The sequence below is a fragment of the Lycorma delicatula genome, chromosome 1, assembly GCF_047948215.1.
Source record: "Lycorma delicatula isolate Av1 chromosome 1, ASM4794821v1, whole genome shotgun sequence".
In the NCBI taxonomy this organism is placed as follows: Eukaryota; Metazoa; Arthropoda; class Insecta; order Hemiptera; family Fulgoridae; genus Lycorma; species Lycorma delicatula.
Window position 1 is genome coordinate 132,816,835 of NC_134455.1, and position 14,930 is coordinate 132,831,764.

At 37.6% G+C, this 14,930-nt stretch overlaps 1 protein-coding gene across 1 annotated transcript in view; it reads right to left on the reverse strand.

Moving 5' to 3' along the window:
* Positions 1 to 14,930, reverse strand: part of LOC142318190 (putative cytochrome P450 6a17) — a 37,174-nt gene that overhangs the window by 11,270 nt on the left and 10,974 nt on the right. The window contains exon 3 of the mRNA XM_075354742.1: positions 7,092 to 7,850. Within this exon, the coding sequence (XP_075210857.1) occupies positions 7,092 to 7,850 (759 nt within the window). The remainder of the gene's footprint in view (positions 1 to 7,091; positions 7,851 to 14,930) is intronic.

A 14,930-nucleotide genomic window follows, 5' to 3' on the forward strand; every position in this document is an offset into this window, starting at 1 on the left:
AAGGGTGAAAGGGGGAAGGGTGAAAGGGAGAGGTTGGAAAAGGGGAAGGAGAATAAGTGAAAGGTAAAATTTGTGAAGTTTAGTTTTTTAATTTTTTTATCAAATTTTAAATTGTGTTCATTTAAACTCTCTCTCTCCCACTCTCTCTTCTCTCACTCTCACTCTCTCTCTCTCTCTCTCTATATATATATATATATATGCCGGGTCTTGCTATATATATATATATATATATATATATATATATATATATATATATAAAGCAATGTTCGTATGTGTGTCCGCTATAGAGTAGTACTATTGGACCAATTTACGCGCAGGTTTTTGCAAAATGGTTCACGTTGTCCGGAGAAGGTTTAAAGCTATTGAAATCCTCGATCTGACCAGTAGAAAAAAAGTTACATGTATTTTGAACCGACTACTGTGTTTAGAGAGTAGTTTGAATTAAATCCGATAGGTAGGGCTGTTTTGCCAATTGGATTTATTTACATTCAGAACTTTATACAGTGAAAGATTAAATTTTGTGATGTTCCGTAATGTTCATTTTGTTAATGTTTTATCAAACTTTCAATTATGCTCATTTAATCTATATATATATATATTTATATATATATATTTATATATTATTTATATATATTTATATATACACAAATCTACCAATATCAAAACATTGCCGATCTGCTAGTATTTACATAAATATTCAACTAAATGTATTCTAGATTTTTCCCTTGACTTAAAGGTATTACCCTCTGGTGTGGGAAGGCAAGCGTTTAAACATCTACAAAGGCTATTCTGATCTAATTAAATTTTTTACTAGTCCTAATTGAAAAACAAAGAGCTTTCAGGTCTATATCGGTACGTTTCGGTTAGAATATACAGTTTTTAAGTGAAATATTCTAAGTCATAAGACACGTTACAACAAGTGTATAATTAGTAGTAAACAACGACTTTGAAAATTTTTCTGTTATTCTACATAGAGGAGAGAATTTTTTCAAAGTCCTACGTGAAGAGATTTTATAGGGGGATTTCCTTTTTCGTAAGAACTCCTGAACCATACATCCAATTTTCATTATTCCTTGATATAAATTCTTTCATAACCCCCCCGACCCTTTTGACCCCACCCACCCAAATTTTTTGACCCCAGATTCGGTCGAATACATTTTGGCCCCTGAGTACAATACCACACAATGCCACGTCGGGGATCGCTTCCTTTGGAAGGTACGTCCGGACAAAGTAGTACCAGTGCGCAGAAATTGCCACATGTGAAAAAAGTGGATCTTAAAGTTAAAAAGAGAGCCCGTCAAAGAGGACTCTTGACGGGCTCCTCAGAGGAGGAGGAGCTGCCAGAAACACTGGGCAGTCTGATATACCAACTTGGCCTGAAGATGATTGCATTAAAGCAACACATTGGTCCTGGACTGACTAAATACATAGGTACACACGAGTCGGAGTTGAAAAAAATTTATGAGGGCTTAAACACTTTGGCTGAGATGTCTTCTGTGCCAGCAGTTCAGATAACGCAGGCAACACAAACAGATTTTCTGGTTGGAGATGATTACGAGGAGCAAATTCTTAATAAGGAATTATCTTATGAAGAATTAATAGGGATGTTAAATAGAAGATGGCCGAATGCATTGAGATCTAAATTGAGTTTGGTTACAGAGCTCCCCACCGAAGTGGGCGATACTTGTAGTTTTAGTGATATTAGTAAAATTCATGGAAATAGTGATGATGAATCTGGTAGATTAAAATATAAGGCAGGTGACATACTAAGGGATGAGCAAACGATACTGAGTGAACATACAGAGGTTAAAAGAAATAAGTATAAAATCTTTTATGACTCAAACATGGAGGTAAAGAATACAATGATGATAATTCTGAAAGCTTTGAGGAGAATTATGAACAATACCACTAATCTGTCCTACATAGTGCCTAATAACCATGTAGGCAATTACATGAAGAAGATAGTGTCTTAACTGAACAGGAGTAATGAGGAAACCACTAAAGTCTTGACGTTACACACTGATGTGGCTTCAACACAGGTTAGACCAGGACAGCCGCGCATTATGAAGGCCACCCCACCTGTGGAGAATAGTAGAACCATAGTGGTAAAATCAGAGGGTAAGACCTATGCTTAACTTTTGGGGGCAATGAAAACGGCAGTAAATAGAGATAACACTAAAGATGTTATATCTGTAAAAAAAGGGAGAAATGAAGAAGTCTTAGTAAGGATACAAGGACCAGAACAGGCAACAGAGTTCACAAATATCCTCAAAGATAAGGTAGCGGATTTAAAAGTCGATCTCAGAACAAGAGGTGGAAGAAGAACGATAGTACATATAAGAGATGTAGAAAGTGATACTATGGAAGAAGAGATCCTAGCTGCATTAAAGATGAGGATTGGCAAAGCGGAGGATGTGAAAATCTCCACAATTAGACCAGGATTTGCTGAAACTAAAAATGTGACTATATCACATCATACAGGGCGGCGAGCAAAGTAGTAGAGCAGCGAATAAGAATAGGCTGTGTTAACTGTACAGCATTCATAAGAGAAGACACTGAGAAATGCTACAGGTGCTTTAAACTGGGCACAGACGTCATGAATATAAAGGCCCTGATAGAAGCGACCTGTGCTTTAACTGTGGGGGTAGAGGACATACAATAGCTAATTGTCAGGAGCCCAAAAAATGTTTCAAATGTGATAGTAATGAACATAGGACTGGGGCATGGCAATGTGGAAAACACCAGGATGCTTAGAGTGCTACAGGCTAATGTAAACAGGAGTAGGCTGTTGCACGATCTTGTGTCTAGGCTGATAGTGTAGAAAAATGTTGAGTTTTTGAATTGTAACTGAGCCAAATATTTATATGGCAGCAAGAACAGGATGGCATACTGACACTGTAGGAAATGTGGCAATTAAAGATGTCAGTCATAAGATTGCTTGGAAACTTATTTTTAGAAGTAAAGGTGTTTACCTCACCTTTACCTCTAGAGGGTTAGAGGTGTGGCTGCAGAAACACTGTCGGCAACAATCGTTGGAGTTTATATAACACCGAATGTGGATAATGTAGAATTTGTTAGGACACTTGACATAATTCAAAATGTGATCACTAACACAGACAAAAAGATCATAATGCTAGGTGACTTCAATAGTAGGCTGTTGGCAGCCGGGGGCCGCAGTACCAATAGGAGAGGAGAAATGTTGATGGAATTAATGGAGACAGTAAGATGTCAATGTATAAATAATGACACTCCAATATTCGAGGCTAGAGATCATACCTCAATCTTAGACCTCACTATCCTGGATGATAGATGGAGAAGGCATGGAGCTGGCAAGTGCTACAACAGGATATAGCCAGTGATCATTATGCAACAATGTTTACACTGAAAGACATTAGTTTTTAATAGTTATGATCGAGAAACTGTTCCTAGATTCACTGCAGAACAGATAGAGGCTATTACAGGTAAAGTTGCCTTCAGATTGAACAACTCATGCCAGAAACCCTTGCTAATATAATAAAACAAGAGATGGATAGGGAGATGCACAATGGAGTTAGAAAACGAATGGTGTATTGGTGGACTGGAGAAATCGCTTATCTTAGGCAGATTCTGCAAAATAAAAGACGAATTAAGCAGAGGCTCAGAATAGCAGGTGGACTGAGATATTAAGAGGCCAACATGAGATACATAGATGCAAGAAGAACACTAAATAGAACAATAAGAAAAGAAAAGAGAGACCATTGGGCAAGGCTATGTGAAGAACTCGATAAAGATCCCTGGGGTATGGCTTACAGAATAATTACCAAAAGGTTCGGTCTATTCCCACATTTCACGCCCGATGAGAAGAGACACACTGAATGTGAGAGCAGACGTTTTGCAATGAGTGAGCTCTTATGTGCTGGACGTATGTTAGCTATAAAGAAAAGTCCTGGTCCGGATTATATCCCAGCGGCAATTATTAAGAAACTTATCAATCAAGCTCCAATGGAGATACTAGAGGTGGTCAGCCATGGACTAGTAAACAAGACTTTCCTGGAGTGTTGGAAGGAGGCGAGAGTTGTGTTATTACCGAAGAGCACAGATGAAAGAGGAAATATGACGTATAGACCATTGAGCCTCCTGAACACAACGGGAAAGCTTGTGGAAAAGATGTTGGCTGGCCGCATAGTGAGCGAGGTTGAGGAAGGCTTGGACATAAGCCCAAATCAATATGGCTTCTGGAAGGGGAGATCCATCGTTCAGGCCATCAGTAAGGTGATTAATTGGGCCGAGGAGTCTAGAAGAGGTACTTGGTGAACTAGACAGATTCCATTAATGGTATCACTTGACATGAAGAATGCATTCCGTACAATAGTATGGAGACACATAAATATGGCCATGGAAGAGAAGAGAATCAGCTCGTACCTGCGGAGACAAATTGAGGAATATCTCAATGAAAGAAGGTGTAAGATTAGTACACAAGAAGATGAAGTACACTTCAATATGTAAGGCGGTGTGCCGCAAGGTTCAGTTCTGGGCCCATTACTATGGATCCTGTTCTTTGATGGTGTACTTAGTTTAAGGTATCCAGAAGGGGTACAGCTTATTGCTTATGCTGATGATTTAGCTGTGCTCGCACAAGCTAAAACAATGGAAGAAGTTAAAGATAAGACAAACCTGTCACTAGAAATAGTAGCTAGATGGTTACGTACAAGAGGGTTACAATTATCTGTGAATAAATGTAAATATGTCAAGTTCACCGGATGTAAGGTACTAGAATCGGTTGATATACACATTGATGGTCACAGAATAGAGGAAGTACAGATGTTAAAATATTTGGGAGTCACATTGCAGAAGAACTGTCGTTTTACAGAACATGTTTTAAAAATATGTGATAGTGCAGAAAGAATGATGAAAAGTTTGAATGCATTAATGTCAAAGAAGGGAGCACCAAGGGCTTCGAAGAGAAGACTTCTTGCGTCGACAGTGACTTCTGCAATGTTGTATGCCGTTCCGGCATGGTGGTCAGCATTCAATATTGGAAGGAATAGAGATAGAATGAAGAAGATATACAGAGGGGTACTCTTAGGAGTTGTATCGGCCTACAGAACGGTCTCTTATGAGGCACTCTGTGTCCTTTCTGGAATTTTCCCTATAGATCTTATCGCTAAATACAGATTGAGAAATACTTAGGCAGAACAGATAATGAAGTAAAAGAAGAGATATATAACTTATGGCAGCAAAGATGGCTGGATGCAGGGGTAGCTAATTGGACTAGATTATTAATACCTGACATATTAATATGGACAAGTAGGCGTCACGGTGAAATGGATTATTATGTTACACAATTTTTAACAGGGCATGGTTGTTTCAATGCATATCTTTATAAAATTGCCAAAAGAGATCAGCCTACGTGTATGTACTGTGTAGAACAAGATGATGTTGAGCATACCATTTTGAGGTGCCACAAATGGCAGGGGTTAAGGCAGTATGCAGGTATTAGAGGGAAAACGCTGAAGGAAATAGTTGACTATATGCTTGATAGTGAGGTAAAATGGAAAAAGGTTGCTGATTACATAAGAACAGTTTTAAAGCAAAAGAACATAGATGAAAGAAATATGGGGTACTAGTTTGTTAGGTGGGGTGGACAGCCTCGGCAGCGAGAGCCAGCATGCTGAGGTGTACTGGTTTCAATGATCTGCTGGGGACTCCTTGGGTGTGTTTGGTAGAAATAAAAAATATCAAAAGATCCATGGGCCACACCACGGCATTGAGGTATGGTATGGTGCCATAAAGGACAAAATTGAAATAAACCTCAAAAGAGCCACCGTTTAGCCCGACCTGCCATGCCGGTAGGTAGGGAGAGCTAATTAGAGTAACGGACACTCCCCTGGGTGGCGTAATACCATCAAGTCGGTCCGGCCCAGGGGAGTAGAGGAATAAAAAAAAAAAAAAAAAAAAAAGGTGGCGCCACTAAAACGAAAAAATAAATTAAAATTCTAATCTGCACCAATAAAATTAAAAATATAATCTAACCAAACTTAACCTACGCTCGCTAACCTTGACTAGCGAGCGAAGGTTAGCAAGCGAAGTGAGCCTAGGTTAAGTTTGCCTAGATTTTCTTTATATTTTTAGATTTATTTATTACATAAATTTATATATATATTTATTTAGTTACTTATATAAACTTATTTATTACTGGCAATGCTTTTCTGTTGCTAGATTATAGTATATATGTATAGATTAAATGAACACAATTGAAAGTTTGATAAAACATAAAAAAATGAACATTACAGAACTTCACAAAATTTAGCCTTTTCCTTTTTCCCATTTCCCTTTCCAATTTTCCTTTTCCCATTTTGATTTTTACTATATTCTCTCTTCCCATTTATCCTCCTCTTTCCATTTCATTCCACCATTTTTCTTCCCCCTATTTTCTGTGATCTTTCCTCCTTCCCCTTTTCTTTTTTCTCCTTTCCCCTTTTCATTTATTTTTCCCGTTTTTCATTTTTCCCCTTCCGTTTTATCTTTTTAGATTTTTCCAATTTTTCTCTTTCTCCCTTTTCCCCTGCGTGTAAATCGACCCAGTAGTTTTTTGTCTATAACGGACACACATATCGGAAAAATTGAAATGGAATCGTAAAATGTTTAGTATTGCGTGTGTTGCTTTTACATCCAACAGGTAGCGCTATTTTTTAAAAAATACATGTTTTTACCTCTCACATCTTTGGTATATAGTAGGTAAATAAAAACACGCGCGCATTCGAATGCAACGTTATGTCAAAATTTCAAAGCAAAAGTTCGGTGAAGAACTTTCGGAGATTTAAAATTTTAAACAAACGAACATTTACATTTTTATTTATATAGATATAAAGTTAGATTATAAGTTTAATCTATTTTCTCCTTTATGTGGCGCTATCTAACAAATAACCAACTAACTAAAATGACTAACTGACTAATTATACGTAGATCGCCTTTCTTCGGCGGTAATCTTCTTGAAATGTACCTCTATATCAATGTATACATCACTGTTTGATGAATATACAGCTATATTAAGTATTGCCGAACTTCCTAAAATACCAAACAAAAAATAAAATTAATACAATCATACTTACTTAAATCATTTGTAGAATTTTGATCCAATAATTGACCAGAATCTTCATTATTTCTGCGAAGGTTGTTACAAATTTCAGTCACTTGATGATTTGATTTTTTTTCATTATCATCAGTAATCTGATGGCCGTTCTTTAACTGAATAAGTAAATCCAAAAAATCATTTCGAGTAACTTTATTTCTCTCTCTGTAATCAACACTCTCACGGACAATACGGAAAAAAAACTCCTCCCTATCTTTCGGTGTAAACTTAATACCTAAAGTTTTAGTTATACCTGGTATAATAGAATTTAATGCGTTACGAATGTTCGACTTCATTGATAATTGAAAAATTCCTTTTGATATCCTATAAAATTCATTATCAGGATTGTTTAATGAATCGATATCGAGTCCGAACGCACATGAACCGATTGTATCGATCGTAAATCTTGCTGTAAAATATTTTAATTCGATAACATCTTCTCTCTCGGCATAATCGTTAAGATTTCTTTCAAGTTGTTTGCTACAAGTTTTAATCAAATAAAACATTGTTTTCATTTTACCGGATGTAAATGTTGGTGTTAATTTGATTCGTAATTTTCTCCATTTTTCGCCACATAAATTAAATAGATGAGCCGTTAACGGATCGTTTTCTTCATCCACTGTATTACCTCTATCAGTAAAATAATTAAAATCTTTTGTCATTATTTGTTTTATAATTTCTGGATCTCGTAATAAGAGTCCTGGTCTTCTCATAAGAATATAACCTCCAAATTTAAGACCTAAAATAGAAAAAAAAAATAGAGAAAAATTATTTTTAAATACTAATATTTTTAAATAATATTTCTAAAATAAATTTAAACTATACTAATAATATTTGGAAAGTAGCTAAACAACTTTCAGTTATATGAGTACAATATTACCGCGATAATATGAGCTTCGGTGATAAGAGTTTCCAATAATCCAACCCGAATTCCTCAAAAATTACAGTTATGCATTATTAACGAATTATCTTTATGCGGCGATTAATCTAAGATTCATGATTCCCTTTACGTGTTAATTTTAATAAACCTGATTTGACAATCGTTTAATTGCTTTTGAAATGTACACTATTTTTGGAAGATTACTTTACCTTAATTTAAACTGTGTCATTTATTTACGACAAAGATGGTGCACAAATCTATTGTTTGTTCTTTATTTTAATACACGTGTTTTCATTGTTTTTATTATTTCGCCTACAATGTCATTATTGTGATTTAAGACGCAGTACACAAGAGCAATATCTGTAATTATGAAAACTTGTTGGACAATGGCGGCTCGTGCATAGGCACTGTGGAACTGCAGCACTCCCTATTTCCACTTGGTATTATTAATAACACTTAATATAATGAGTCCTTTTTACTTTAATTCTTTCTTTATACTTGTACAATATATAATCCTTAAGCTTAACGTCAGTAGCCATCCTCCAGTTTATGAAAAAAATACGAAGGTAAGTCAATTATTATCCGCAATTTAGTTATATTTTTGTTTATGTTGGTAGTATTGTCATGTTGCGTAGATGACGTATGCGTGGTTTAGTTGTTGTTATGTCTGTGCAGGTTTGATGCTGCTAGGTTAGTTCCATTATCGCTCCCCTGCCGTAAACCGTGGCTGCTCCGCTTTCTGTTTGCACCAAAGAAGAGCAACGTTCAGCGATCCGTTTTTTGTGGTCGGATGGTGTATCAGGGGCCGAAATTCATCGAAGACTTTCGGTACAGTAAGGGAACAGTGTGTTGCCGCAACGGAGTGTCTACGAATGGATTGAAAAATTCAAAAACGGTCGCACAAGTGTTACGCACGACGAAGGAGCCGGACGACCGTTTACCGTCACATATGAGGAAAACATTGAGCGTCCACGTGACATGGTTTTCTTAGACGGACGGGTAATTATTGATGAAGTGGCATATCGGCTGCAAAGTAGTCACGGTTCTGCCTATGAAATCATCCACAACAGATTTGGGTTTCATAAAATCTGTGCAACATGGGTCCCAAAACAACTCCCACAGTCGCATAAACAAACGCGCTTGGACATCTGCCAAAAACATTTGGATCGCTATGGTAACGAACAGGACATCTTCTTAGACAAAATCATCAGTGGTTACGAAACACGGAGCTGGACAGTAAACGGCAGAGTATGGAATGGAAACATCCAAATTCGCCCTGCAAAAAATAAGTTCAAGACCCAACCGTCCGCAGGAAAACTGATGCTTACGGTTTTTTGGGACTCACAAGGCCCAGTACTGGAACATTATGAGGAAAGGGGCAGGACAATAAATAGTGCGCGTTACAGTGAGATACTTACTGCTAAGCTGAAGACTGCAATTGGAAGCAAACGCCGAGGACTGCTGTCGAAAGGTGTTGTGTTCTTGCACGACAATGCCCATCCATATACTGCTGCCCACACTGCTGAAACGCTCCAGAAACTCAACTCTGAAATACTGGCTCATCCTCCGTATAGTCCTGATCTTGCCTCTTCTGACTACCGCTTGTTTGATCCAGTCAAAGAGGCATTAAGGGGCTGTCGATTTACCTCGGACGAAACGGTGAAAGAAGCGGTGCATTCCTGGCTCGCAGCTCAACCGCAGCTACAAAAAAAAACCTCCTTTTATGAGAGCATCAAGAAGCTTGTGCAACGATGGACCAAGTGCGTTGAAATGCAAGGGGACTATGTTGAAAAATGATGTACATGTAAGTTTCCTATTTGCATTGCAATAAAATTTATAACTACATTGCGGATAATAATTGACTTACCCTCGTATAAAATTCTCTCTAAGGAACTGTGCGCTTCACAATTCCAGCAGCGTGGTGTTTGGCTCTTGTGCGCATGCGCAAATAGGAAGCTGCGCGCAAAGCTGCGAGGGAGAGAGAGCACTGACGCTCCCGCAGTACAGACCCTGCCGTGCTGGTAGAAGGTAGTTTCTTTTTTACTTCGCGTGTGTACGGAACATTCCTTGTTCGTTCCCTATTCTACTTTAGTCGGTGGAAGGAATGTGAAAGCGGTTTAGTTGTTTTTTCAGTAGTGATCAGAAGATGGAAGAAAGCAAGGGCCCTTTGATTGCCAAATCTGTCCAAAAACACGCTGGAAGGGTGAAAGAGAAGATAATTATTGTTAACTAATTATGTATTTGTTTCTGTGTATATAGAAATTTAAATTAAGCACCATTGGACTGTAGTGTTTTTAAGCGGACATTTTATTAAGTTATTATCTAATAATATTAAAAAATATTACCTGTAATGACATTTTATTATTTATTCGGTTAAACTGAATACGGATTTTAAGCACAATGTGCTTAAAAACCGTGTGCCGTATTCTTGAATGCGATAAAATATAGAATTAGATTATTATCCTGCTTCCAACTATTCTATTTGCTTCGGTTTTTTTTTGGTTCTTTTATTTTTACAAAAAAAATTAACCATGACCTTGAAAAATCCCAGAAAACAATTTTGTGGAGCAACATTCCCACTAATTTTAGCTACGAGCCACCACTGTTGTTAGATAAAAAATTCGGTTGTAGTCAAGCTGAGGGCATACTGGATGAAATTTGATGTGCCAAACAGGAACAGAATACTGTATCGTTTCGCAAGTTGGAAACAACTTCTGAATTAAATCACTGTCCATCTAAACTTTCGGAAAATGTCCTTCGATCATCTCATGACACCACCGATCATATCCTTGTTGCTTTGTCAAAAGCTATGATTTCCCGCGAAATGTTCTGTTCCAAATGTTTTAGTGTCCGAAGAAGTGTAGCATTTCCTTCCCTTTGTCCCTAAGGAAAAAATCTGCAAGATTAAATCAGGTGAGCTCGATGCTCAAAAATTCTTGTAAATGATGTAGTCGTCAAAGAATTTTTCGATTAAAGAAATAAACTCCAGTAATTTATGAAACATTGAGTCGTACTGTTGAAAACATTCCTAGTTAATTTCATCCATAGGGAACTGAGAACATTCCATTAGAGGAAAGGAAGCGTTCTGGTGAGGAACTTGAAGAAGAGATCGCACAAACATGGCAGGAGCGTTGGGTTCGAGCCACGAAGGGTAAGTGGACCCACCGCCTTATTGGGGACATCAGGGCGTGGTGCCGAAGGACCCACGGCACGCTGAGTTTTGAGTTAACGCAATTCCTGGCGGGTCATCGGGGATTCAGGTCTTATTTGTATAGATTCGGGCTCGATCAATCTGAAAATTGTCCGGAGTGAGAGATGGAAGAGACCCCGCAACATGTTTTCTTTTTGTGTCCGCAATTCGCCAAAGAGCGTAACCTGAGACGTGAGTACATGTTTCTCCCTGAAGATACCCTACGAGTCCTATTACAAAGTGAGGCACAGTGGAAGACTGTGGAAAGATTCGTGAGGACGGTCATGAGGAAGCTGCAATTATATGAGGAGTCCCGCAGAGAAGAATGGCGCCGGAGGATACGGAGGCGGAGAGGTCCTCGGCTGAGTGCCTAGGGGGCTCCCCGTACGCGTAGGGGTTGCCTGGGTACGATGAGGCCGGAGACACTCTGCTCGTGAGTCTGATGGTGGCTACTGGTAAGTGGTGTGACTATTTAAGATTTCTGTCTTGATGGCTGTGTGGAGATATAACGCGTGTGTGTTGTGGATGTTAGTAGCGTGTCCTGTTTTCTGCAGGTTCTTGTGTATTGTTGTTGTCGGTGTATGTATTTCAGGTGCTGTATGTGTTGCTTCCAGTAGTGTTCTTTGTGTGGTGTGTGACGTTGGATTGTTATGACTGTGTGTGTGGGCGGTTCCCCCTTCTCTTGATGAAATTTTTTATAAGCAGTCCCAGGAAGGGGGAAGCCATGGGTGGAGGTTTAGTCGGTAGTGCGCAGGTATACATACGTCCTTGGTTATAACTGACGGAACCTGTTAGCGAGCCCGACACTGCTTAGGCACCCGTAAATGGGGTTCCTCCACCTCTTTAAAAAAAAAAGAAAGAATCTTATCCAGTTGTTCAACGAATTCCATGAAAATGCGGCACACTTTGCAATATTCGGAAAAAGTGATCTTACTATTCTCTCTGATATTACTGGTAAAATAAAATCTACTTTTAGTTGGTGTATAGGTTCTTCATAAATGATATGCCGATCTTTAACAGCTCAAATCCGTATGTTCTGCTAATTGGCATAGCCAGAAAGTGGAACTGGACTTAATCTGTAAACGTATAGTTTTCCAGGATTTACAACACCGTCGCCTTGAACCAAAGACAATTTTCCAATCTTTTACCCTCATTGGGACCGATTAATTCATAAACTTTCGTCATCTTGTATGGCCTTACCTTATCCTTCTTCGTAGCTCTTTGGTACATCTATTACGAAATATATTATTCTCCTTAGACAAAGCCCTAATGACTTATCGGGTGATCACAGCAATCTTAGTTGAACATCCATCATCACTTTCGGCACGTGAGATAACGTTTTTGTACTGGTTTCATTATAGAAAATGTCCTCCTTTATTGAATAGCGGGTGCTAGATGTGAAATTAAAATAGAAACCCTAAAACGATTATGGAAAATCATTATTTTCTTTTGAAGAGACAAATATAACTATTTGTGAAAGAAATTCTATAGATAGCGACTTGATCGTATCGGCATAACATATACTATTTACGGAAACTCAACTGAAGAATAATTGAAGGAATGGCTAAGTTATGACCACAAATAAAAAAATGCTAACGAAATGACAAGAATGATAGACTTCATTTCGATCGCTTATTCAAATTTTTTTTTTTTGTTTTCAGTCATTTGACTGGTTTGATACAGCTCTCCAAGATTCCCTATCTAGTGCTAGTCGTTTCATTTTAGTTTACCCCCTACATCCTACATTCCTAACAATTTGTTTTACATATTCCAAACATTGCCTGCCTGCACAATTTTTTCCTTCTGTGTGACCCTCCAGTATTAAAGCGACTATTCCAGGATGCTTTATATGTGACCTAAAAGGCTGTCTCTTCTTTTAACTATATTTTTCCAAATGCTTCTTTCTTCATCAATTTGCCGCGACACCTCTTTATTTGTCACTTTATCCACCCGTCTGATTTTTAACATTCTCCTATAGCACCGCATTTCAAAAGCTTTATTTTTTTTTTATCACGTACTCCGATCGTCCAAGTTTCACTTCCATATAAAGCGACGCTCCAAACATATACTTTCAAAAATTTTTTCCTGACGTTTAAATTAATTTTTGAAACAAATTATATTTCTGACTGAAAGCTCGTTTCGCCTGTGCTATTCGGCATTTTATATCGCTCTTGCTGCGTCCATCTTTAGTAATTCTACTTCCCACATAAAAAAATTCTTCTTCCTCCATAATCTTTTCTCTTCCTATTTTCACATTCAGTGGTCCATCTTCGTTATTTCTACTAAATTTCCTTACTTTCGTTTTGTTCTTGTTTATTTAAACGCGGTAGTTCTTGCGCAGGAGTTTATCCATGCCGTTCATTGTTTCTTCTAAATCTTTTTTACTCGCAGCTAGAACTGCTATAACATCAGCAAATCGTAGCATCTTTATCTTTTAACCTTATACTGTTACTCCGGATCTAAATTGTTCTTTAACATCATTAACTGCTAGTTCCATGTAAAGATTAAAAAGTAACGGAGATAGGGAACATCCTTGTCGGACTCCCTTTCTTATTACGGCTTCTTTCTTATGTTCTTCAATTGTTACTGTTGCTGTTTGGTTCCTGTACATGTTAGCAATTGTTCTTCTATCTCTGTATTTGAACCCTAATTTTTTTAAAATGCTGAACATCTTATTCCAGTCTACGTTATCGAATGCCTTTACTAGGTCTATAAATGCCAAGTATGTTGGTTTGTTTTCTTTAAACTTCCTTCTACTATTAATCTGAGGCCTAACATTGCTTCCCTTTCCCTATATTTTTTCTGAATCCAAATTGGTCTTCTCCTAACACTTCTTCCACTCTCCTCTCAATTCTTCTGCACAGAATTCTAGTTAAGATAAAAAAAACGGGGGCCATTTTTTTTTTTTTGATGCATGAACAGTTACGCTGTATTCTTCACATTTATCTGCACCTGCTTTTTTTGGTATCATGACTATAATACTCTTTTTGAAGTCTGACGGAATTTCCCCTTTTTGTAAATATTACACACCAGTTTGTATAATCTATCAATCGATTCCTCGCCTGCACTGCGCAGTAATTCTGCAAGTATTCCGTCTATCCCAGGAGCCTTTTTGACATTCAAATCTTTTATTGCTCTCTTAAATTCAGATCTCAGTATTTTTTCTCCCCTTTCATCCTCTTCGACTTCTTCTTCTTCCTCTATAACACCATTTTCTAATTCATTTCCTCTGTATAACTCGTCAATGTATTCCACCCACCTTTCGACTTTGCCTTTCGTATTATAAATCGGTGTACCATCTTTGTTTAACACACTCGCTTTTTTAACAGATCGCTTATTACTAAACCGATACGAGATCGTTCGAGTCCTAATCTTTAAAAAAGATAGTCTCCATTTTATACGTTTCCACCAACGAAATATCAGATCAGTATTTTTAACCGTTATTAAGTTATTCGATTTGTAAAATTTTATTATCTTCGGATCTATATGATATAATTATTATAAATTACAATATAATATATTTTTAAATAATTTCTATTTCAAATAAAATATTTTCATTTTTAACAACTTCACTGCAACTCCAGCCTTTCCTACGCTTTTTTTCAGTCAGTTTGATCCCAATCGATGTCTTGTAAGTTAGGTAGAAGTGTCCTAACCGACGCCTAATAGTTAAGTTACTATCGAACGTTGGAGGGCTCTGTACGTCGAAGAGGAGGCTGTACGCGCATCTGGCGAACTCAATTCTTCTT